Here is a 26756-nt window from a genome sequence, read left to right as displayed (position 1 = left end):
AGACGATTTGGCAGTGAAGGCCAGAGAACTGCCGTCAATAAACTTGATTAACCCGAAGCCTTTCGGGTCGACGCAGTCCGAGTTAAGGGGGTCTGCGACGAATTTAACCTGTGGAATAGCCCAAGGTCGATAGGACGGAGAAAATCCTATGGGGGGATCCAGATCGTAAGAAGACAAGGCTATTACTGAAAGGGAGCAAGAAGGAGGACAGTATAGCTCTCGTTATCATAACGGGGCACATAGGTCTACGAGCTTACTTATATAAAATCTTAGCGGCAAGTGATAACATGTGTCGTCCATCTGGGGAAGATTATGAAACTTTGAAACATTTCCTATGTCATTGCCCGGCTTCAGTGTCTAACAGATACCGGCACTTGGGTGGGGTCACCATGCCAGACATAAACCAACTTAGGGGCGTGGCATGGAAAACAATTAAGGATTTTGTAAGTAACGCGGAATTCCTAACTTAGGTTTTCTTCTTCGAGTTTACTTTTTTAGTATTTAGAGCACACAACAAGCCGATTACTGGCTTAGGTTTATGTCCATAGTGGCATCGGGCGGTTTAATATCTGCACCCTCTTTTCAACCTAACCTACCACAAATCCAAAGCCAAATTCTTGGCTCGTGTTATGACAGCTATAGTGTAGCTCGTCATCGGTTGGTGTTTTTGTGACGCCATTCCCAGTCCATCGCACTTCCTGTAAGGCGGTAATATTTGTCTTGTACTTCTCCAATACGCCAATGCGTGTACTGCACCTTTTCTGTAAAAGGTCCGAATATTCCTGGTGCAGATCCGCAAGTCATGGTCGTTTTTTCGTTTGCGTGGTTCGTCAACGTTAGGGGAGTCCGTTCATACTATTCTTTTGTTTCTCAGAGTAATTCTTATAATTTTCCGGGGCGGGTAACTGGCCGAGCACCCCAACCGCTAGGGTTTTTTGGGATCGCATGTGTATCCCTCGATGTCGCGAGCCGTTTGCTGCAAGATCCTACTCACGCCTCCAGCGAGCTATATCAGGTTATGTACCGATTCGGATTAAACTTATCATGCATTTGGAAAATATCAAGATACATGTGGCAATTTGCAGCGAAATCTGATATTAACTGTGTCCTCTAAGGTTAAGGTCTTAAACACATAACAGACGCATTTATTATTCGTCTTCGATGAAATTTGGTCCCCGATGTACGAAAAGAATATGGCCAAGAACGGACGATACATCGATACAACTGTCATAAATGCCGATCTGCCGATTTAGGGTCTCAAGCCCGTAAAGGCCTCATATATTGGGTTGCCCAAAAAGTAAAGTAATTGCGGATTTTTTAAAAGAAAGTAAATGCATTTTTAATAAATCTTAGAATGAACTTTAATCAAATATACTTTTTTACACTTTTTTCTAAAGCAAGCTAAAAGTAACAGCTGATAACTGACAGAAGAAAGAATGCAATTACAGAGTCACAAGCTGTGAAACAATTTGTCAACGCCGACTATATGAAAAATCCGCAATTACTTTTTGGGCAACCCAATATTACCCAATTTCGCTGATATTTGGAAAATTTAGTTTCCCTAGGCTCCCTGATATTCAAACCGAGTATGGAAAATTTGCCCATGAACATACCACTAAGGAACAGGGGCAAATATCTTACACATCAATGAGTGTAGTCCGATTCAAGTTTAAGCTCAATGAGAAGGGGCCTCCTTTTTATAGCCGAGTCCGAACGGCGTGCCGCAGTGCGACACTTCCTTGGAGGGAAGTTTTACATGGCATAGTACCTCACAAATGTTGCCAGCATTAGGAGGGAAAAACCACCGCTGAGAATTCTTTCCGATGGTCTCGCCAGGATTCGAACCCAGGCGTTCAGGGTCATAGGCGGACTTGCTTACCTTTGCGCTACGGTGACCTCCATATATTATGTCAATTATATCCCCATATAATCCGATCCCCCGATATGATTTTTTGACAACCTGTCAGTCTCTCAATCATTGCCCGATTTGTCTTTGAGTTAAGGCGACTTTTTCGCAGAATCCATAGTTGAGGGCAACTATGGTTTTTTTTTTTTTTTTTTTGCTTATTTGCAGTTAAAAATTTTTTCTCTAGACATTTTAATCAATACTTATGGTGCACATTTTCAATATTCCATGCCAGCATGATGTACATAGAATTGATGTAAGTGTTTGTGTGTGTTTATTTGTATGTTCATATGGATACGGATATAAAAATGCACTGCATTGATGACACCCTTTGGTAATGTGTGTTGATGCTCTTGCAATCAATGATGTAAATATTTGCTCGCATACCTGTTGGCTTTCAAGTATATGGTACATGATGCCGATGATATGTTGCTCCATGCTGCTAGCGTAAAAACTTTTTGCTTTAATTAAACCCAAGTACTAAGGCGAAAGTAAGAGGACTACGTTAAACCTCGTTGCTAGAGAAGATCATAATGGTGAATAATTAAGTGTTCATCAACACCTACGGCAATCCCTTGGCAAATATTTGCTTGCAGTGACCTTTAACACAGAATTCAGGAAACTGATGAAAACTTTTTCATTGATGATGAATGCTCTTTAAAAAGTTTGAAGCTAGTTTTTTTTTTTGGTAGAAAATGGGATGATAAGTAGAGAAAATTCCAAATTTGCAATTACCGAGTGAGAACGATGTGTTATGCTAGGGTAGATGCTGGATCATATTTGGCTTATGAAGGTCAACAAAGTTTAGGTCGGTTTCTTGTCTTTGCTTTTCTTAGAAAATTTTCTTCAAATTGGATTAGAGTTTGTAAGAATTTGTTTCCCATGAAAAGAAACCTTGTCGAAATTTGAGTATGAGGATGTTATGGAGCAATAAACAATCATAGACCGTTGTGTCCTATATGAGGTTGGTGAGATTTGACGCTGGATTAAGTCAAAAAGTAAAAAGTGATATTTTCCTCGACCAATAGCACACCTATGAATACAAATAATCCTTCAGATCCTGAATTCATACTTGGAAGACTAAGGAACTGTAATCTCAATCTTTCAGCCACTAAGTGAAAGATTGGATGAGACTGATTGGAAACGGATGCCTGCAGTATTTGTACTTAAGTCCGGCTGCCTACTAGACCTAGTTGTTGGAGCCACATTTTCATGTGGAGGTGGCGACCCTGGTCATGCTCCTGTAGAGAGGCAACCTTGTTTCGGTCCAAAGGACTCATCGCCGCGGGAACAGGGTGGCCAATAACCCGTCTTTGTCATATCGAGCTTTATAGGCACTCAGTATTTGTGCAAGAGCCGGTGCCGCCCGGCCTCTCACTGAAACTTTTCGCTCGATACCGCTAATTGTCCGCGACTGCCGTTGCAGCTACTCCATATGAAGCCTTCCACTATCCGCAACCTGTGAACGTGCCCGGTAGCTTGCAGCTAAGCTTCTTGTGACAGCACTGAACACCACAAAGATCGAACCTCATTGTTCCAGCCTGTTTGGTGCTCACAGCTATCTCGTGCCGGGATTAGACCTAGTGTAAAGGTGATGCATCCTACGGATACAAAACGGCAAGGCATATCTGCCATGGAAATGGAGACTTAGGCACGACTCAGCATTTGCTGCTGTAAACTTGCCCGAACACATTACGAAAATTGTCATTTTCAATAGCAAGAAATTTAGCTTAAACAGCATTATTTGTCTGCCGAAAACGGAAGAGGAGACATGACAAGGCCATCATAAATTGAGCAGCAGTCTTTTCGGCAGACAGATTGCTGTTTTCAAACTGCAAAGTTAACTACTTAGGGTTATCAGACTTTTTTCAATGTGTGGACAATGAGTGAGGGTTATCATACACATCGCTAAAGCCTGCCGGATTTCTGGAAGGTTCAGTAAGGTTAGGTTTAAGTGGCAGGTTAGGTTTAAGTGGCATGTTAGGTTTAAGTGGCAGGTTAGGTTTAAGTGGCCGGTTAGGTTTAAGTGGCAGGTTAGGTTTATGTGGCAGGTTAGGTTTAAGTGGCCGGTTAGGTTTAAGTGGCAGGTTAGGTTTAATTGGCTGGTTAGGTTTAAGTGGCAGCCATCAGACTCAGACTTAGACGTTTTCGTCCATTGCGATACCACAGGAACAGAAGAAGAAAGATGCCTTCTAGTTCCTCCCGTTGAACCACCAACCAGATCGCTTTAAAAAGCCCAATAACTTGCGAATGTTCACATCCCATAGATCAGACAGGTTCTTAAAGAAATGAGAACCTAAAGTGAGACTCTTTTTGACTACTAGTGCTGAACACATACCCACAGAAGGTGTTCTATAGTCTCTTCTTCTTCGATGTCCTCACAGCTACTGCAAAAGTCGTTGCTGGCATCATTCAGTCTGTCAGCATGTTTTCCGATTAGACAGTGACCTGACATGATGGACACAATGACTGAGACGTCTATTCTAGCCAATGACAGTACAGCTGTAGATCTCTTCAAGTCTAGATGAGGCCACATAGTTTTAGAATGCTCACATCACACTTTTTGTGACCATCTATGATTCGAGGTAAGGTTACGTTGAAAAGAGGGTGCACATATTAATCCGCCCCATGCCACTATGGACATACACCTAAGCCAGTAATCGGCTTGTTGTGCGCTCTAAAAATTAAAAAGTAACCTCTAAAAAAGAATATTTTAAGTTTGGAATTCCGTGCTACTTACAAAATCCTTAATTGTTTTCAAAACCACTCCCCTAAGTTGGTTCATGTCTGGTATTGTGTCTCCACCTAAGTGCCGGTATCTGTTAGACGCAAAAGCCGGGCAATGGCAAAGGAAATGCTCCAACGTCTCATTATCTTTCCCGGATGCCCTACACATGCCATCACTTGTCTCACCGATTTTATATAAGTAAGCTCGAAGTCCTATGTGTCCCGTTATGATACCAATAGCTATACTGACCTCCTTCTTGCTTCCTTTCAGTAATCGCCTCGTTTTCTCACGATCTGGACCCCCCCATAGGATTTTCGCCGTCCTACCGACCGTTTCGCTGTTCCACAATGTTGCTTGCGCAGCATTCGTCGCCCACTACCTTAACTCGAACAGCGTCGACCCGAAAGGCTTCGGGTTAACCAAGTTTATTGGCGGCAGTCCTCTGTCCTTCACCGCTAAATCGTCTGCCCTTTCATTTCCCCTTACTCCGTTATGGCCCGGCACCCAAACGATGCGGATTTACCCATCCTCAGAGAAGGCGTTAATCTCATTCTTACACTGCAAGACTCTTCGTGACCTTACCGTCCTGGTTGTTATTGCTCTTATGGCAATCTTACTGTCGGTAAAGATGTTCACACTCGACGTCCTCGCGACCACACCATTTCACGCATTCCGTGATCGCCCGGATCTCCGCCTGCAGGACCGTATTATGGTCAGGCAGTCTAAAACAGATGTCAGTCCCTGGGTTCTCAATGTAAAACCCCATGTCCACTCTATCCTCTAGCTTTGATCCATCCGTGTAGCGTGATCTTCCAGACGGCAATACTAGGGTTCCGTCAATCGATAACAGTAGTGCCTCTCACTCTCTCACGTCGATAACAGTAGTGCCTCTCACTCAACTTCAAGGTTCGTCTGTGGTATCCGATCGGAAACCTCTTCCCTTCCTTCCAGGTTTCCTATCGTCGCCTCGATTATACCGCGATGGTATGAGCTGCTCCCATCCTCAATCCATTCTCCCATCGCCTTAAGTCGCATAGCCGCAATGACTGCCTCACACTTAATCCCTATGTCAATGGTTCGGATATCTAGAATAGTCTCCAGTGCTCTAGGAGGCCACCGTAGCGCAGAGGTGAGCATGTCCGGCTATGACGCTGAACGCCTGGGTTCAAATCCTGGCGAGAACATCAGATTTTTTTTTTCAGCGGTGGTTTTCCCCTCCTAATTCTGGCAACATTTGTATGGTACTATGCCATGTGAAAACTTCTCTCCAAAGAGGTGTTTCACTGCGGCACGCCGTTCGGACTCAGCTATAAAAAGGAGGCCCCTTATCATTGAGCTTAAACTTGAATCGGACTGCACTCATTGATATGCGAGAAGTCTGCCCCTGTTCTTAAGTGGAATGTTCATGAGCAAAATTTGCAACTTTTGCCCTAGTGGGCTTGGTCCTCATCGCTCCGCCTATGCCAAGACGTTGCACTGTTTCTCCATAGCAGTCCACCAAACTTCTGATGCGTAAGTAAGTATTGGTCTAATAACGCTCCTGTAGAGCCAGTGGACTATCCTCAGATTCAAGCCCCATTTCGTGCCTACGGCCCGTCTACATAGTGCCCAACATCTGTGAGCCTTCTCTGTACGCTCCTGAATATGACACTTCCAAATCAGTTTCCTGTCCAAAATCACGCCGTAGTATTTGACCTTGTCAGATATCGAAATCGCCTGATTGAGGAAACGTGGTGCGTTAATTGACTCACCTTCGTCTTCCAAGAAGGTGGGCCAATTTAACGCTCCACCGAGGTTACTTTAGCGTGCACAACAAGCCAGTTACTGGCTTAGGTGTATGTCCGCAGTGGCATGGAGCGGATTAATATCCGCACCCTCTTTTAAACCTAACCTAACTTAATGCTTGGTGATAAATTTTGCCTCGATCTATTTCTGCAACCTATGTATTATCTCGGTCTTGGCCTCTAAACATACACCAGCTTTGATTTTGTTTTGAACTATTTTTTTTACCCTCCACAATAGAATGGAGGCATAATTATTTCATCAGGCCGTTTTCAACCCATCGAAATATTGATCTGAGCCCCAGCAAAGAATTTCTTGATCATCTTGACATTCTAAGTCAATTTAGCCATGTCCGTCCGTACGTCTGTCTGTTCGTCCGAAGCACGCTTACTTTCAAAGGACAAGTACTTCCTATTTGTGCAGGTCGGTTTTGATTGTAAATGCGCCATGTCATAGAAGACGTCACGTATAGCCTAATCGGATGAGAATAGCGCCCTCTAGAGGCTCAAGAAGTTAAATCAGGAGGTCGGTTACCATGGAAGCTATATCAGGTTTTGGGCCGATTTGAACCATACGTGAGTTAGAGACAACTGAAGAAGTAGTTGTGCAAAATTGCAGCATTTTACTTCCTCGGCCTCTAGAGGGCGCATTTCCTGTCCGATTTGAACCATACGTGAGTTAGAGACGACTGAAGAAGTAGTTATGCAAAATTGGACAGGAAATGCGCCCTCTAGAGGCCGAGGAAGTAAAATCTGGAGATCGGTTTATATGGTAAAATCCGATCTCCTCTCCTTTTATCGAAAGGTCTAATGGAAGATGTGTGAAAAGAATCATTCAATTGGTTCAGGTTCAAGGTGTGCGCAAGCGGTAAACGAGGGCAACATCTAATATTAGCTGTGTTTAGTTTTATGCATCAGATGGTGTCATCTTCAGTAAAGCTGTGATGCACAAACAAACCATCCTTTGGGTCTGAATGATGAACAGTGGGTGAACTTCTGAAATGCCGTCCACCAGACCACATCACCATATGGCATTATCGGTCTGACAACTGCAGTATATACCCCCATCTTTTGCTAATGGCTCTTTTGCAGATGTATAGGGCGAGAGTTTCCTTTGCCTTTCTGGAAACTCTTATCGAAAGTTCTGATTAAAGATGTGTGAATGAATCATTCAATTAGTTCAGGTTCAAGGTGTGCGCAAGCGGTAAACGAGGCCAACATCTAATATTAGCTATGTTAAGTTCTAGGCATCAGATGGTGTCGTCCTCACGGCAGCTGTGACAAGTGTGCACGAACAAGGCAACCTTTGGATCTGGCTGAGTGATGAACAGTGGGTGGACTTCTGAAGCACCGTCCACCAGACGACATCACCATATGGCATTACCCCCATATTTTACTAATGGCTCTCTTGCAGATGTATAGGGCGAGAGTTGCCTTACCTTTCTGGAAGCTTTAATCTAAAGGTCTGATAAAAGATGTGTGAATGAATCATTCAATTGGTTCAGGATCAAGGTGTGCGCAAGCGGTAAACGAGGGCAACATCTAACATTAGCTATGTTTTAGTCTGCTTTTTTTCGAATACCAACAAAATGCTTGGTGATCAATTTTGCCTCGATCTATTTCTTCAACCTATTTATAATCTCGTCCTTGTTTCCTAAAAATACGCCAGCAATGATTTTGATTTATTTATTTATTTTTTTTTTTTTTTTTTTTGTATGATGTCTGAATCAGAAGCTTTTTAGAGGCACTTTAATCTACTGTTGCTGTGCAATTTGTAAGTAAGGTAATGAATGGGATTTTAATTTTTTCCCCTTTTTGTTCCATTTTTGTATGCCTTGCAGAGTGACCAACATGGCAGTAACACACAGCAGCAACAGCATCAGTACTACAGCCATCAATCGCAGGACGCACAGCAACCCAACTTAAGTCTACAGCAGCAGCAGCAGCAACAGCAGCCGTATGCTCATGATGGTCTAAACGAAGGTGTGAATGGTGGAGCAGGTGGGGTAGGTGTTGCCGGTGTAGGAGGCAATGGTGGCGATGGGACATTGGGTGAAGCACTGTCGTCATTGCCGCAGGCATCCTTTAACTACATCAACTCAATTGTGGGCAGTGGCGTCATTGGCATTCCGTATGCGTTTCATCGTGCCGGCTTTGGCCTTGGACTTTTGCTGCTAATACTTGTTGCCTACATCACTGACTATTCGCTGATATTAATGGTAAGTATGGGGCTTACGCCCACAGTTTCTACAATACTTTTCTCTTTAGGTCCTTGTCCATAACGCCCATACACATAATGTGATAGGGTCTCTGTTGTGTTTGATTATCCATTAGGATGCTGTTGTTGATATTTCATTTTTTGACTCTTAATGGAATTAGAGTGCTAGAAATAGAAAAAGGGTTCTTTGACAGCATTCGTGTTTTAGGGATGACAACAGAAAGAGTCCCTATGGAAGTTACCATTCACTAAAAAAAAAAAATATTTGAATGTCCAGTTGTGTCTATTGTTATTAGGTTAGCAAACATGATTAGTGACACTGTATGCAGATAAAACTGTCATACTCAATTTTATGTTTTGCGTGAAAAATGTAGAAAATTCAAATAAATCCTGAATTTGCAACTTAGGCTGTATTTAAGATGTATTAGAAAGTTTGACGCAAATAATAATTACAACTCAATGCCGCACGTTTAAGGTCCTGGGTTTCATACAGTCCGTCAACGAGACTAGTGACTCACTGCTGATGACTACATTGGCACAGCGACATGCAGAGCAGTCAATATAACTATACTTCAGAATACTTGCAAAGCCAGAAAATATGCGGAAATTCACCCACTATTACCGTCCGTTGATGAATACGGTCCCGGCAAACAGTCGAGAACTGTCCCGTATTCATCAACGATCGGTAATAGTGGGTGAATTTCCGCACATTTTCTGGCTTTGCAAGTATTTGGAAGTGCAGATTATTTGCAATCCTGGCTCCAGGGCCATATCGAGCAGGTCTTTCACGATGTTTCTCTTCTAAGCCAGACAAGTAATGTTATACATTATATTAACCAAAGCCAAAAATTTATGAACCCTTGAAATTTTTTCGGGATATCGGTCTATATTCAGCTACATCCGGATATAGACCTAGACCAAATCAGTCCGAGCGCACCGTAACGACTCACTTTTCCAAATTTTTGTCGATATCGCGTAATAATTAAGGCTTTTATGATCTTAAAGCATAATGCCACGCAAACGATAAAAGGACCATGAATTGCGGATCTGCACCTGGAATGTCCGCACTCTTTATAGAGAAGGTGCAGTATACGCGCTGGCGTATACTGGACCTATTTGAACCATACTTGGCACAACTGTGCCAAGTATGGTTCAAATAGGTCCATAACCTGATATAGCTTTCATATAAACCGATCTTGGGTCTTGACTTCTTGAGCCTCTAGAGGGCGCAATTCTCGTCCGATTGGAATGAAATTTTGCACGACGTGTTTTGTTATGATATCCAACAACTGTTCCAAGTATGGTTCAAATCGGTCCATAACCTTATATAGCTGTCATATAAACCTATCTGGGATCTTGACTTCTTGAACCTATAGAGGTCGCAATTATTATCCGATTTGCCTGAAATTTTGTATGACGGAATCTCTCATGACCATCAACATACGTGTTTATTATGGTCTGAATCGGTCTATAGCCCGACACAGCTCCTATATAAATCGATCTCCCGATTTTGCTTCTTGAGCCCCCAAAGGGCTCAATTCTTATTCGAATTGGCTGACATTTTACAAAGGTCTCCAACATATAATTTATTTGTGGTCCAAACCGGACCATATCTTGATATCGCTCTAATAGCAGAGCAAATCTTTTCTTATATCCTTTTTTGTCTAAAAAGAGATGCCGGGAAAAGAATTCGACAAATGCGATCCGTGGTGAAGGTATACAAGAATCGGCCCGGCCGAACTTAGCACGCTTTTACTTGTTATATATAAGAAGATAAGATAAGAAGATAAGATAAGAAGATAAGATAAGAAGATAAGATAAGAAGATTTGAACAAACTCATGTGGAAAGAATGGAAGAGGGTTAAGGAGTATACGATAATCAGTGAATTTCTCAAGTAGAGTTTTCGAGGTTTCCTTTTTAATTAAGTGGATCTCACAAACAGCCCATTACTGGCAGAAGATGTACATCGGAAATGACATATATATTGTCCTAAAACTTTGGACCATACTTGGCTCATTCGTTAAAATGTATAAGAAAACACTGTATGAAAAGTTACTGCCAATTCGGATAATAACTGCGACCTCTAGAGGCTAAAATCGGGAGATCGGTTTATGTGGGAGCTAGATCACAATTTCGACCAATGTGAAACATATTCGTCGTTAGTCCTGATAAGTATGTAACCCCTATTGTAAATTTCGCCAAAATATATTAATATCGCTACATAGAAAATCTCATTATTATTAGCCACTCAAACTCTTGGTGTGGTTTTGGCTCGCCTATAGTAATGCCTTCAGGCAAGTCCTTGACATCCTTTGTTTACCGCTTCCTCATATCCCGCATAGTTATGCGGTCATTTCACTTCACTGCCAAGTTTGAAATCGTTTCATTTATCACATTTAAATTGCAAAAAAAAACCATTCCACAGTTTCATTCCGCCTGCCAGTATCCAACTCGTTGTTTAGCTGTTATCGCCTGTTTTCATTCACTCTTCCTGAATGTCCTGCGTTCTGGCACTATGCTGTTGTCGCATATGGAAAGTGTTTGGTTTTGACATTTCAGTGAAATTAAAGTCTAGTGCTTTTGTTTAAAGGAAATTGCAAAAATATTGCTTACCAAGTGGTTGGAGGCTGCTGTGGCAATGTCATACTCTAGGAAATTGTGTGTGTGGGGGTGAGGGAGGCATCAGCATCGCCATCGTCATTGGCATTGGGTCGTTAGTTGTATGTACTTGTAGTAGGATGTCGTCGCTGTTGCTCGAGTGGCTTAAACATTTCAAGGAGACTGTTTGCTGTATATCCTGCAAAAGAGAGTAGATTTGTTATGAGGAGCACGAACTTAATGTAGTACACTTCGTGTATGCTCTTAGCAGTAGCTCTACTCCGCAAACATTACGTGAAGGATGCCAAGTAAAAATCCCAACGCTAAAAGGATAATATTAAAATGCAATTCTTAAAATGCAATTCTTAAATGGATGCTGAGGCAGCATTGAAGGGTACATTATGAGAAATATTTAAGCGATGAGATAATGTTGAAATGGAATTGTCAAGGACCAGATGTTACTTGACAATACCATTTACCACTTTATAAAATTTTATTTGTTTTTATATCTCGGTTACTTTTGTTGAGAACATAGCGCGATGTAGGGACTTCATCCTTTAAGATGAGTGGCGTCGAGAGTTGTTGGGTTATTTCTCTATCACATTGAGGGATTATATATAAACAAGCTAACTACTGTATGTTGAAGGTCATGGGAAAAGCCGTTGTACAAAATTTCTGTCAAATCGGATAAGAATTGCGCCCTCTAGAGGAGCAAGAAGTCATGATCCCAGATCGATTTATATGGCAGCTATATCAGGTTCTATACCGATTTACGACATCAGGTTATGAACCGATTTGGACCATACTTTGCACAAATGTTGGAAGTGATACCATAACACCATGTGCAAAATTTCAGCCAAATCGGATAAGAATTGCGCCCTCTAGAGGCTCAAGAAGTCAAGACCAAGATCGGTTTATATGACAGCTATATCAGGTTATGGACCGATTTGGACCATACTTTGCACAAATGTTGGAAGTGATACCACAACACCATGTGCAAAATGTAAGTCAAATCGGATAAGAATTGCGCCCTCTAGAGGCTCAAGAAGTCAAGACCAAGATCGGTTTATATGACAGCTATAGCAGGTTATGGACCGATTTGAACCATACTTGGCACAGTTGTTGGATATCATAACAAAACACGTCGTGCAAAATTTCATTCCAATCGGATAAGAATTGCGCACTCTAGAGGCCTAAGAAGTCAAGACCCAAGATCGGTTTATATGACAGCTATATCATGTTATGGACCGATTTGAACCATACTTGTCACAGTTGTTGGATATCATAACAAAACACGTCGTGCAAAATTTCATTCCAATCGGATAAGAATTGCGCACTCTAGAGGCTCAAGAAGTCAAGACCCAAGATCGGTTTATATGGCAGTTATATCAGGTTATGGACCGATTTGAACCATATTTGCCACAGTTGTTGGATATTATAACAAACCACGTTTTGCAAAATTTCATTCCAATCGGATAAAAATTGCGCACTCTAGAGGCTTAAGAAGTCAAGACCCAGGATCGGTTTATATTGGGTTGCCCAAAAAGTAATTGCGGAATTTTCAAATAGTCGGCGTTGACAAATTTTTTCAAAGCTTGTGAGTCTGTAATTGCATTCTTTCTTCTGTCAGTTATCAGCTGTTACTTTTAGCTTGCTTTAGAAAAAAGTGTAAAAAAAATATATTTGATTAAAGTTCATTCAAGTTTTATTAAAAATGCATTTACTTTCTTTTAAAAAATCCACAATTACTTTTTGGGCAACCCAATATATGGCAGTTATAACAAAACATAAACCGATTTGGCCCATTTGCAATCGCAACCGACCTACATTATAAATAGTATTTGTGCAAAATTTTAAGCGGCTAACTTTACTCTTTCGAAAGCAAGCGTGCAGACAGACGGACGGACTGACAGACGGACGGACGTGACTAGATCGAATTAAAATGACATGCCGATCAAGAATATTTATAGTCTATGGGGTGTCAGGCGCATATTTCGAGGTGTTACAAATAGAATGACGAAATTAGTATTGCCACATCCTTTGGTGGAGGGTATAATAAAGAAATTGCACACATAGAGGAAGGAGCAAGCGCTCCTCCCTCGGGAGGTAGAGCAGAAGACTTTTTAATAAGGCCAAGAGAGAGAACAAGGCAGAGGGCTGGGACGAGTATCATGACGCCCTTGCCAAGTTCAAAATGAGACGAGGAAGGCGAAGAGGAGTTCCTGGGCGAAATTTTGTGGGGAATTGGAAAGCACTATTGAGGTTGCGCATAGTTCTCTCGAGGGATCCCATCACCCCTAGCTCCCTGAGAGGTGAGGACAGGACTTACACTGAGAATGGGCAGGAGACGGTGCAACTATTGATGGAGGCTCATTTTCCGGGTAGAGGTCGGCGATCAAGACATCGCAATACCTACACATGTGGCCTCAAATAATGACCCCATCAGGGACATCGTTGATGAGGTGAAAATAGCTGTAGGGGTCCGCACTTTCCGGCCATTGATGTCGGCCACACCTGACGGAATTATCCCCACACTGCTGCAAGAGTCCCTTGGAGTCACCCTGCCCTGGCTTGAGCGGATCTACCGAGCAAGCCTGGCATGGTCCTACATATCGAAGGCATGGAGGGAAGTCAAGGTGGTCTTAATTCCCAAGGCGGGTATAGACCTGATGGTGAGAGGGGGACTCTCGCCGGAAAACTTCAGAGGGGCGCAACACGCATACCTCAAAAGCAGTATGCGGGACCTTCAATAATGTGGAGATAGGGGCGATAGTTGCCGTACTGGACCGCACGGGTATTCACCCCTTAACTTCCCAGTGGACAAATAATATGCTTTATGTTAGGATTATTAATTCGAACCTGGGAGATAGTGTGGTTACAAGGGGGTTAACCAGAGGAACGCCCCAAGGAGGGGTGTTCTCGCCGATTCTATGGAACCTCGTGATTAATGAAATCCTGATGGATTTCGATGGAGACGGCACGAGGATTATCGCTCAGGCGGACGATGCCGTGCTGCTGGTCCAAGGCAGGTTTCTGTAGACGATCAGCGAGATCTTGGAAGGGTCACTGAGAAGGTTGTCGCGATGGGCTACCAGAAATAGGTTGAGGACCAACCCAGGAAGACGGAGCTGGTGCTCTTCACGCGTAGATATAAGATACCGGAGTTCAGACTATCGTCCTTCGACGGGGTCGCCCTGCAGCTGTCGAAGGAAGCGAAGTATCTAGGCATACTCCTCGATTCGAAACTGTCCTGGAAGAAGAAGGAAACCGTAAGGAAGGAAACCGTAAACCGAGGAAGGAAACTGTAAGGCACTGTGCGCTTTTTACTCCTGCAGGAGGATGTTCGGTAGGAAGTGTATGGCAACTGCCAAAATGATATATTGGATGTATACGGCCATCGTGAGACCAGCACTATCCTATAGGGCACTGGTATGGTGGAATGCCGTAGAGATGAGGACGCATGCGAAAGAGTTCGAAAAGGCCAACAGACTGGCCTGCGTCGGTATCACAGGATCATTGAGATCCGCACCGCAGGCAGCAGCCCATTGGCGCTTATATTTGGAACTGCGCCGCCAGGGTCGCGCTTAGGCTGAGGGAGTTCGGCATACTGAAGGAGGATGGTTGCGGCCACAGTTCGATTCTGGGTGTTGTGGATGGCAAGGGTAGACTGAGGAGTATCTCATACCACCTGGCACCAGTGGTAACTGGAGTGAGGGCATTCGCAGTTCGATTTCCTGAGAGAGGAGGGGAGGAGAGAATTGAGGGCGAATGGTGCACTGGAGGAGGATGAGACCTCGATCAGCACAGATGGCTCTAAAATGGAGTCAGGGACTGGATTTGGGGGTATACTCTGATGTACTCAATATCAGTATGTCTTTGAGACTGCCGGAAGAGTGCAAAATTTGTAAGGCAGAGGTCTGTGCCATTACAGTGGCCGCAAGAAAAATTCTGGTAAGGGACTTACCGCCCTCGAAACTCAGAATTTATGTGGACGGTGTGGCGGCGCTCAAGGCCTCAGGGTCGATGATGGTGAGGTCGAGATGCGTGACGGATTGTTTGGAGTCAATGGATAGGCTCCGGGTCCACGATATGACGCTGACATGGGTTCCTGAGCATGAGGGGATTCCAGGAAAGGAGAGGGCGGACGAGTGCGTCAGGAGGGGTTCGTTGCGCCGGGCGGACAAGTCATCGGTTTTGCCTACGTGCCATTTGTCGAGCTACTGAACACAGTAGAGGAGATGGCCAGGGCGGCGTCGGTGGCGAGGTGGGATTTAGTGGATTGTTGCCGGACTGCAAAGGCGCTATGGCCAGTCATCGCCCAGAGGAGGACAAGGGAGTTGCCAGCGTTCGATAATAGGTTATGACAGGGGTCATAACCGGATACTGTGCCATAGGTCGCATGGGGATACCGCACCATGACTTCTGTATGAGTTGCCTCGATGAGGATGAGGAGGTGACTATTGAGCACTTGCTATGTTCTTGTCCGGGTGTGCAGAGACGTAGACTTTCCTTTCTGGGGAACAGTTTCTTCTGAGATCTGGGTGAACTTGCGAACGTACCTCTTGTATGTCTCCTGAGGTTTGTTGAAGGAACAATAGGTTCAACCTTACCTATCCCAAGCGCCTACCCAACATTCCAATACGCGAGTTTTTGTAGCCACTTGTCTATATGGGGAGGAAGCGATCCTCCGGTCCAAAGGACCGATCGACACGGGAACATGGTGGCCATTGGTTATATAAAGGCGCCTATAACTCGCCTTGTCATATCAAGCATCATAGGCACTCAGTATTTATGCAAGGGCTGGTGCCGCCCGACCTTTCCCTGAGACTCTCCACTCGATACCGCTGATTGTCCGCGACTGCCGTTGCAGCTAATCCATATGGAGCAGTACACTATTCGCAACCTGTAGACCCGCCCGGTAGCTCGCAGCTAAGCTTCTCGTGATAACAATGAACACCAAACAGATGGGAGCTCAAAGGTCCATCCTGTGTAGTGCCCATAGTTATGCCGGGACTATGCAAGTAATTCCCCGGGGCGTAAAACCAAAATCACTCAAATATTTTCTTACCAAGTGCCAAGTATTTTTGTTTTGCTTCTGGGCATGCATGACAGTGTTGAAAATCTCATCATGTCCCTATTCGAATCAATCTTTTCCAAGTATTTGAGGAGATATCACAGAGACACAAGATCGGAGAAAAACCGCCTCCCTAGAATGGAACCTATGCCTCTGTGGGGTCGGGCATGAGCAGAGCAGATGTTCGATCGTCTCACCCTCATCAAAATACGTTCCACAGTTATCGTTGTATGGGACTCCCATGTGCACGGCGCTTTGGCCTATCAAACAGTGTCCGGTTATGACTCCTGCAATCGTTCTCAGGTACCCCTCAGCAACTTTTTCTTCATCTACCGGCCAACAGCTGGTCAGAGTATCGTGTCAATCCGACAACCATCCACAAACTCCAACGATAGGTCTGCTTGCCGTGGATTACCTCTATGCCAAGGATTACCTCTTGGCATATTCGTCCGCTTTCGCGTTTCTCAAAACACCCATGTACCCGAGAATCCAGGCCAACAAAACATTGTGAGCCAGGACTCAGCGACCCCACATACTCCGCCACGCACGTTGACCTCATCGTCCTTAAATTAAAGGCCGTCATACCTTCCACATATATCCTGAGTTTCGAAGTTGACAACTCCATCCTCCGTATCTCCTTTTCGGCCAATATAATAGCATAAACACTGCCTGATAGATGGTGCACTCGTCCTGCAGTCAAACAGACTATGCCGTGTAAAACTTCTTTCCAAAGAGGTGTCGCACTGCGGCACGCCGTTCGGACTCGGCTATAAAAGGGAGGCCCCTTATCATTGAGCTTAAACTTGAATCGGACTGCACTCATTGATATGTGAGAAGTTTGCCCCTCTTCCTTAATGGAATGTTCATGGGCAAATTTTGCATTTTTGTTGAAAGTCGAAACTGAACTTCGCATGCAAAATTTCAGCCAAATTGGACAGAAATTGCGGCTTGTAAGGGCTCATGAAGTCAAATCAGGAGATCGGTTTATAAGGGAGCTATATTAGGCTATAGGCCGATTTTGACAGAAGTTGGCACAGTTGTTGGAAGTCATAACGGACCACTACCTGTAAAATTTCAGCCAAATCGCACAAAATTGTGCCTTCCAGGGGCTCAAGAAGCCAATTCGGGAGATCGGTTTATATGGGCGCTATATAAGGTTCTAGATCAATTCGGACCGTATGTGGCACAGTTGTTGAAAGTCATAGCAGAACATCACATGCTCAATTTCAGCCAAATCGGACAAAAATTGCGGCTTGTAAGGGCTGAAGAAGTCAAAGCGGGCCATCGGTTTATGGGGGAGCTATATCAGGTTCTAGACCGATTTGGGCCGTACTTGACACCGTTGTTGGAAATCATAACAGAACACTACATGCTAAATTTCACCCAAATTGGACATTAATTGCGTAATGTAAGGACTCAAAAAGCCAAATCGGGAGATCGGCTTATACGGGAGCTTTATCAGGTTAAAGACCGATTTGGACCGTACTTGGCACAGTTGATGGAATTTTTAGCAAATTGGACATTAATTGCGACTTGTAAGGACTCAAAAAGCCAAATCGGGAGATCGGCTTATACGGGAGCTTTATCAGGTTAAAGACCGATTTGGACCGTACTTGGCACAGTTGATGGAATTTTTAACAGAACACTACATGCAGACTTCAGCCAAATCGGTCAGATATTGCGGCTTGTAAGGGCTCATGAAGTCAAGTCAGGATTGGTTTATAAGGGAGTTAGATCGGTTTAAAAGGGAGCTATATTAGGTTATAGACCAATTTGGACAGAAGTAGGCACAGTTGTTGTCATAACGGACCACTACCTGCAAAATTTCAGCCATGTCGGACAAAATTGTGGCTTCCAAAAGCTCAAGAAGTCATATCGGGAAATCGGTTTATATGGGAGCTATATCACCGATTTGGACCGTACTTGGCCTAATTGTTGGAAGTCATAACAGAACACAACATGCAAAATTTCAGTCAAATCGGACAAAATTGCGGCTTCCAGGGGCTTAAGAAATCAAATCGGGAGATCGATTTATATGGGAGCTAAATCTAAATCTGAACCGATATGGTCCATTTGCAATCCCCAACGACCTACATCAATATTAAGTATCTGTGCAAAATTTCAAGCGGATGGCTTTACGCATTCGACCGCTATCATGATTTCTACGGGCAGATGGTCGGATGGACAGGCATGGCTTAATCGACTCTGAACTTAGAGACCTTAAGGGATCTTATGGGTGCTACAAAGGGAATGAGTAGATTAGTATACCCCCATCCTAAGGTGGTGGATATAAAAATAACAAACTTTTTTCACAAAATTTATTCTCCATCGGACTGCTTAGAGGATGATTGGGCTTAAGAATGATGGCAGTTGCTCACTTAAACACATACAGGGTACATATTGGGTTGCCCAAAAAGTAATTGCGGATTTTTCATATAGTCGGCGTTGACAAATTTTTTCACAGCTTGTGACTCTGTAATTGCATTCTTTCTCTAGAAAAAAAAATGTAAAAAAAAGTATATTTGATTAAAGTTCATTCTAAGTTTTATTAAAAACGCATTTACTTTCTTTTAAATAATGCGCAATTACTTTTTGGGCAACCCAATATTATCCGAGTTTGGCGATTCGACCAATAACTAAGTATGAGCAAATGAGGCTTTGTAGATTTAACCTTTTTCCTAATTTTAGCCTCGTAAAGCCTTGATGTCCTGCAAACCAATTCAGCTTTAGTTTTGTTGAAATTAGGCCTAAGGTGTTGGTATTTGTATGAGGCACGGCTAAATTAAATGCGAACTTTCATGTATTATGGCATCGATATGCAGGGTATTTGTTTGTAAGTGTATGTTTTATCATGTTTTGCAATTAGGAAACCCAGAAATTTAATTTTATATGGTCAAAAAACCGAAATGCACTCTAGGTTTAGTTGCATTTCACATTTTATGTGAAAGTATGAAAAACAAAAATTCCTTTGAAATGATACTCCAAAAATGCATTTGCTTCAGCTTTGCTGATTTGTCCAGGTCCTTCTCAAAGCAAATGTGGGCATGTGTGTGTATGGCTGGAATAGGAGCTTATGTCTTTGACATTTCGACCGAACTATTTGTGCCTTATTGGTTCTCTGCTTTCCTTTTTTTTTACAAACATTCTCATATTTGTTGTTTCTGTATGTATTTCCAGGTCAAGTGTGGTCACATATGCGGACGTTTCAGCTATCCAGGCATTATGGAGGCTGCCTACGGCAAATACGGCTACTACCTATTGTCCTTGCTGCAGTTTATGTATCCATTCCTAGGTATGTATAGAAGCTCCCTCTCAACATTGAGAGAGACGCCACGGCATGAGCATGAACGTGCCCAAATTGCACAAAATTCCACAAAAGCTAGGGCAAACCAATTTAAAGTTTAATCCAATAACGAGTACAAATTCCAACTAAATTATTGAATAGTTCTAGCGGAAATCTGGCCCGTGTGTGCACTTAAATAGCCCAAAATGTTCGCTTTATGTGGGTGTTGGTGTTGTTTGAGTGCGTTTAGGAGGGGGGGGGGGGGGGGGGGGGGGGGGGGGGTGTTTTTTCTGTAGTCTTTTTGTTATAAAAATCTTCTATTTTTATTTCCATAATTACAGCCATGATTTCCTACAACGTTGTGGTGGGCGATACTCTGTCCAAGGTACTCGTGCGGCTTATACCCTCCTGGGGTTCGTCCATGGGTGCTGTGCGCCTAGGTGTGGTCTTCTTTGTGACGGTGGGCATTGTGGTGCCACTGTGCCTCTACAAGAATGTTTCGCGGCTGGCACGGGCAAGTTTCATAAGTTTGGCCTGTGTTGTCTTCATACTCTTTGCCGTGATTATCAAACTCATATCGGACGATTACAAAGTGTAAGTATGGCCAAAAACAACAAATACAATTTGTAATAATTACTTAGTGGTCGACATCAAATAATTGAGCAATGGAGATGGTAAACTAACCATAATGGCAATAATAGTGACGCAAAACTTCAAGGAACTTGGAGTGAGTGTGTGTGTGTGTATCAGGTGTGAATGAGTGTGTCCTCAAAGCTGTTTTATAGCCAACCAATTTGTAATAAATGAAGTACATAAAAGGTTCAAGAATGAATGACGCACATTGGATGAGAGGGAGAGAGAGAAAAATGTGGAAGAAGGTCTCAGTTTTTATACCCTACACCATAACAGTGGAACAGGGTTTTATAGATTATGTTGAAAAGAGGGTATGGATATTAATTCGACCTATGCCACTATGGACAAACTCCTAAGCCAGTAACCGGCTTGTTGTGCGCCCTAAATGGTAAAGAGTTACCTCAAAGAAAAAAATTAAAATCAGTCATTTCGTGTTTCTTGCAAAACCCCTAATTGTTCTCCATACCGCGCCCCTTAGTTGGTTTATCTCTGGTTTTGTGTCCCCACCTAAGTGCCGATGTCGATTAGCCGCAAAAGCCGAGCAATGCCATAGGAAATGCTCCAGCAATGCACCTGCTATTACTAGCCTCAGCGATTTTGCATAAGCGAGCTCATAGTACTATGTGTCCTGTTATGATACCGAAAGCTTTTCTGACCTCCTGCTTGCTTCCTTTCAGTAATAGCCTCGTCTTCAATAGCCACAATCCGGATCTCCCCATTGGATTATCGTTGTCCGTTTCGCTGTTCCACAGTGTTACAGGGTTTTATAGCTATGCTTACAACTCTACGAAGGAGACTAGCTGGACCAACTGATAAGTATACCGATCGGCTTGGAATTACTTCCTTCGATTTAGCAAGCTCCCCCCTGTCTGTCCATGTATTCTTGTAATCAAGGTATAGGTCGTATTTCTTGTCTGTTTACCATGAAATTTTGTGCATGACAATTTTTTTAACCCATGGACGAACGCCATTGAATTTGGTATAAATAGGTCCAGGTTAGGTTAGGTTGAAAAGAGGGTGCAGATATTAATCCGCCCCATGACACTGCACATACATGCACCTAAGCCAGGACATACACCCAAGCCAGGACATACACCTAAGCCAGGACATACAACTAAGCTAGTAATCGGCTTGTTGTGCGCTCTAAAAACTATAAAGTAACCTCTAACAAGCAATATCCAAATCTGGACCGATCTGAAGCAAACTGAAGACAAATATCGAAGGGCCCAACACAACTCACTGTCCCAAATTTCGGCGACATCGGACAATAAATGCGCTTTTTATGGGTCCAAAACCTTAAATCGAGAGATCGGTCTATATGGCAGCTATATCCAAATCTGAACCGATCAGGGCCAAATAGAAGAAAGATGTCAAAGGGCCTAAGGCCACTCACTGTCCCAAATTTCAGCAAAATCGGATAATAAATGTAGCTTTTATGGGCCCATGACCCTAAATCGGAGGATCGGTATATATGGCAGCTATATCCAAATCTGGACCAATCTGAACCAAATAGACGAAGGATGTCGAAGGGCTCAACGCAACTCACTGTCTAAAATTTCAGCAAAATCCGATAATAAATGTGGCTTTTATGGGCCTAAGACCATAAATAGGAGGATCGGTCTATATGGGGGCTATATCAAGATATAGTCCGATATAACCCATCTTCGAACTTAACCGGCTTATGGACAAAAAAGATCCTGTGCAAAATTTCAGCTTAATATCTCTATTTTTAAAGACTGTAGCATGATTTCAACAGACAGACGGACAGGCGGACGGACATGTCTAGATCGTCTTAGATTTTTACGCTGATCAAGAATATATATACTTTATAGGGTCGGAAATGGATATTTCGATGTGTTGCAAACGGAATGACAAAATGAATATACCCCCATCCTTCGGTGGTGGGTATAAAAACGAAAATTTTAAGTTTGGAATTCCATGGTACTTACAAAATCCTTAATTGTTTTTAATACCACTCCCCTAAGTTGGTTCATGTCTGGTATTGTGTCTCCACCTAAGTACCGGTATCTGTTAGACGCGAAAGCCGTGCAATGGCAAAGGAAATGCTCCAACGTCTAATGATCTTCCCCGCATGCCCTACAGTGCGGCTGTAACGCACAAACAAGTCATGCTTTAGATCCGTTTGAACAACAGGTGGACTTTTAATGCGTCGTCCACCAAACCACAACACCATATAGCATTATAGGCCTGACAACTGCAGTATATACCCAATGCATGACGCTCTGTTTAAACTCCCAATTTTAGCCAATGGCTCTTTTGCAGGTGTATAAGGCAAGAGTTGCCTTTCTTGACCTTTCCAAAATGTTGGATTCAAAGTTCAATTTCCTCTCCAGCAAAAAACCCAATGGGTGCAGTCCGATTAAAGTTTAAGCTCCCTAATAAGGGGCCTCCTTTTTTATGCCGAGACCGAACTGCGTGCCACTTAGCGACACCACTTGGTAGAGAAGATTTAACATGGCAGGATACCTTACATTGGTAAGGGGAAACCACCTCTGAAAATTTTTCAGATGTTCACGCCGAGATATGAACCCAGGCGTTCGGCGTCATAGGCGAACATGCTAAACTCTGCGCCACGTTGGCCTCCTTGTGAACATCTTAACGGATAGTAAAATGGCCATGAGGGCAATAACAACCAGGACGGTAAGGTCACCAACAGGCTTGCAGTATAAGAAGGAGATTAACGGATGGCACAATCCTCAACGTTTCGGTGGCGGGCCGTAACGCACTAAGGGGGAATAAAAAGGGCAGACGATTTGGCGGTGAAGGCCAGAGGACTGCCATCAATAAACTTGTTAATCGGGAGCCTTTCGGGTCGACGCAGTCCGATTTAAGGTCGTGGGAGAGAAACGCTCATATAACACTGTGGAACAGCGAAACCGTCGGTAAGGCGGCGAAAATCTTATGGGCTGAACCGGATCGTGAGAGGACTAGGCTATTACTGAAAGGAAGTAAGAAGGAGGTCAGTATAGCTTTTTTATACCGTCCACCATAGGATGGGGGTATACTAATTTCGTCATTCTGTTTGTAACTACTCGAAATATTCGTCTGAGACCCCATAAAGTATATATATTCTTGATCGTCGTGAAGTTTTATGTCGATCTAGCCATGTCCCTCCCTTAGTCCGTCCGTCTGTCTGTCCGTTCGTCTGTCCGTTCGTCTGTCCGTCCGTCCATCTGTCTGTCTGTCGAAAACATGCTAACTTTCGAAGGAGTAAAGCTAGCCGCTTGAAATTTTGCACAAATACTTCTTATTAGTGTAAGTTGGTTAGGATTGTAAATGGGCCATATCGGTCCATGTTTTGATATAACTGCCATATAAACCGATCTTGGGTCTTGACTTCTTTAGCCTCTAGAGGGCGCATTTCTCGTCCGATTTGAGTGAAATTTTGCACGTGGTGGTTTCGTATCATTTCGAACAACTGCGCTAAGTATGGTTCAAATAGATCCAAGTTTTGATATGGCTGCCATATAGACCGATCGTGGGTCTTGACTTCTTGAACCTCTAGAGGACGCAATTGTCATCCGATTTGGCAGAAATTTTGTGCAACGGCTTTCTGTCATTTCGTCATTCTGTTTGTAACTACTCGAAATATTCGTCTGAGACCCTTATAAAGTGTATATATTCTTGATCGTCGTGAAGTTTTATGTCGATCTAGTCCATGTTTTAATATAACTGCCATATAAACCGATCTTCGGTCTTGACTTCTTTAGCCTCTAGAGGGCGCAATTCTCGTTCGATTTGACTGAAATTTTGCTCGTGGTGTTTTGGTATCATTTCCAACAACTGCGTTAAGTATGGTTCAAATCGGTCCATGTTTTGATATAGCTGCCATATAAACCAATCTTGGGTCTTGACTTCTTGAGCCTCTAGAGGGCGCAATTCTTATCCGATTTGACTGAAATTTTGCACATGGTGTTTTGGTGTCACTTCCAACAACTGCGCTAAGCATGATTCAAATCGGATCATAATCTGGTATATCTGCCATATAAACCGATCTTGGATCTTGACTTCTTGAGCCTCTAGAGGGCGCAATTCTCATCCGATTTGACTGAAATTTTGCATGAGATGTTTTGTTACGACTTCCAATAACTGTGCTTAGTATGTCGTAAATCGGTATAGAACCTTATATAGCTGCCATAGAAACCAATCTGGGATCATGACTTCTTGAGCCTCTAGAGGGCGCAATTCTCATCCGATTTGGCTGAAATTTTGTGCGGCTTCTCTCATGACCTTCAACATACGTGTCTAATATGGTCTGAATCGATCAATAGCTTGATACAGCTCCCATATAAACCTATCTCTCGATTTTGCTTCTTGAGCCCCTACAAGGTACAATTCTTATCCGAATGAACTGAAATATCGCCCAATGACTTCTACAATGTTCAGCATTCTTTTATGATACGAATCGGAATATAACTTGATATAGCTCCAATAGCATAACAGTTTTTATTCAATATTCTTTGTTTGCCTAAAGATAGATACCGCTCATAGAACTCGACAAATGCGATCCATGGTGGAGGGTATATAAGATTCGACCCGGCCGAACTTAGCACACTCTTACTTGTTTTACTTTCCTATAGCTCTTAAAAAAATCAGCCTTTATGAGCCCATCGCCCTATTTGACTTCTTTTGGCTGGTTATATTACTCCATAACTCGATAGAGTTCCTATGTATTTGAAAAAATCGTTCAAAGAACTTATCCCGTGCGTTTCATGGCGGAGGGTATATAAAATTTTGCCCGGCTGAACTTAACGCGCTTGTAGTTGCTATAAGGGTAACTTCACACCACTGTGGGACGAGTGTCTATTGTTATAACTTTTACCCATAGTTAGTGATTTTTTATCGTTATGGTTTTTCTGGCCAATATGTCTAAGTCCATAATTCAGTTTTCCTATAAAAAGCTCGCTATCTTCCTACACTCCCATTTTAGTAGTCAGAAATGCCGTTTAGCCATCTATTAATTCTTTTTCATCTTTTTTACTCCAAAGTCCTGTTAAATGTGCTCACGATAAGAAGTGTGCAGTCTAATCATCATTATAACCAAATCCAAACACACACACACACACACTGTGTGTGTGTAATGCGTTCGTGTGTTGTTTTGTGTAAATAGATATCTGCTTAAGGTTTCTCAACCTCAAGCATTTTCAATTAAGTAGGTACATATATCATCATATCTGGAATACATGCGGTTTTCTTGGTAGAACAGAGTAACCGCAGAAATTCACGAAAAACACTTTCTCACCGAAAAACAATCAAAGCAATCAACCACTAATGACTGCCAACACGAATGGTGATATCAATCCAAAGTTTCATGTGGTTCATATGGTAGAAGGTGGGGTTTAAGTGTTGTGTGTTATATGGAATTGGGTAATAAATAATAAAGAAATCCATAGAGGTTAAACAAATTAGCTATCATTGGCATTAGCATAACATATATTTGTGTTCTCTGCAAATTATTACTATTAGGCCTAAACACGTCATAATCTGTTGCAGTATAATGCCTGCCAACGTCGTCATTTCGACGGGAAACGGAAGTTCACATGAGCAAAGCCGCATTTACACTCATACACTAACACTATCAGGCGTTTTCACACACGTTTAATTACTTAAATGTTGAAAATGTAACAATTTCCGGTAATTTAGTTTTATTTGGATGCACAACACATGAAAAAAGAAAATATGTGAAAGGCAACAAAAAAAATGGAATGCAGTTAAAATAAAAACTTGCCACAATTAAGAGGCTTTTACAAAATGAAACATGATTCAAACTAAAAGTCATAATAAAACACCTGATGCAAAAATTCAGCCAAATGGGATAGTAATTGTGCCCTCTAGCGGCTCAAGAAGTCAAGACCCCAGATCGGTTTATATGGCAGCTATATCAGGTTATGCACCAATTTCACCCATAGTTGGCACAGTTGTTGAAAGTCATAACAAAACACCTGATGCAAAAATTCAGCCAAATCGGATAGGATTTGTGCCCTCTAGTGGCTCAAGAAGTCAAGACCCCAGATCGGTTTATATGACAGCTATATCAGGTTATGGACCGATTTGAACTATTCTTAGCACAGTTGTTGAAAGTCATAATAAAACACCTGATGCCCTCTAGCGGCTCAAGAAGTCAAGATTCCAGATCGGTTTATATGGCAGCTATATCAGGTCATGCACCGATTTTACCCATACTTGGCACAGTTGTTGAAAGTCATAACAAAACACCTCATGTAAAATTTCAGCCAAATCGGACGAGAATTGCGTCTTCTAGTGGCTCAAGAATTCAAGACCCCAGATCGGTTTATATGGCAGCTATATCAGGTTATGGACCGATTTGAACCATACTTGGCACAGTTGTTGGAAGTTGTGACGAAACACGTCATGCACAATTTCAGCCAAATCGGATAAAAATTGCGCCTTCTAGAGGCTCAATAAGTCAAGACCCCAGATCGGTTTATATGGCAGCTATATCAGGTTATGCACCAATTTCACCCATACTTGGCACAGTTGTTGAAAATCATA

At 42.8% G+C, this 26756-nt stretch overlaps 1 protein-coding gene across 2 annotated transcripts in view; it reads left to right on the top strand.

The window, feature by feature from the left end:
- Nucleotides 1-26756, top strand: part of LOC106092981 (putative sodium-coupled neutral amino acid transporter 11) — a 208889-nt gene that overhangs the window by 120792 nt on the left and 61341 nt on the right. For both annotated transcript variants that reach the window (XM_059370593.1, XM_059370592.1), the window contains 3 exons: nt 8257-8634; nt 19484-19598; nt 19931-20183. In XM_059370593.1, coding sequence (XP_059226576.1) covers nt 8257-8634; nt 19484-19598; nt 19931-20183 — 746 coding nt within the window. The remainder of the gene's footprint in view (nt 1-8256; nt 8635-19483; nt 19599-19930; nt 20184-26756) is intronic.

The sequence above is a fragment of the Stomoxys calcitrans genome, chromosome 5, assembly GCF_963082655.1.
Source record: "Stomoxys calcitrans chromosome 5, idStoCalc2.1, whole genome shotgun sequence".
Lineage (NCBI taxonomy): Eukaryota > Metazoa > Arthropoda > Insecta > Diptera > Muscidae > Stomoxys > Stomoxys calcitrans.
This window is presented reverse-complemented; position numbering and strand designations above follow the sequence as displayed.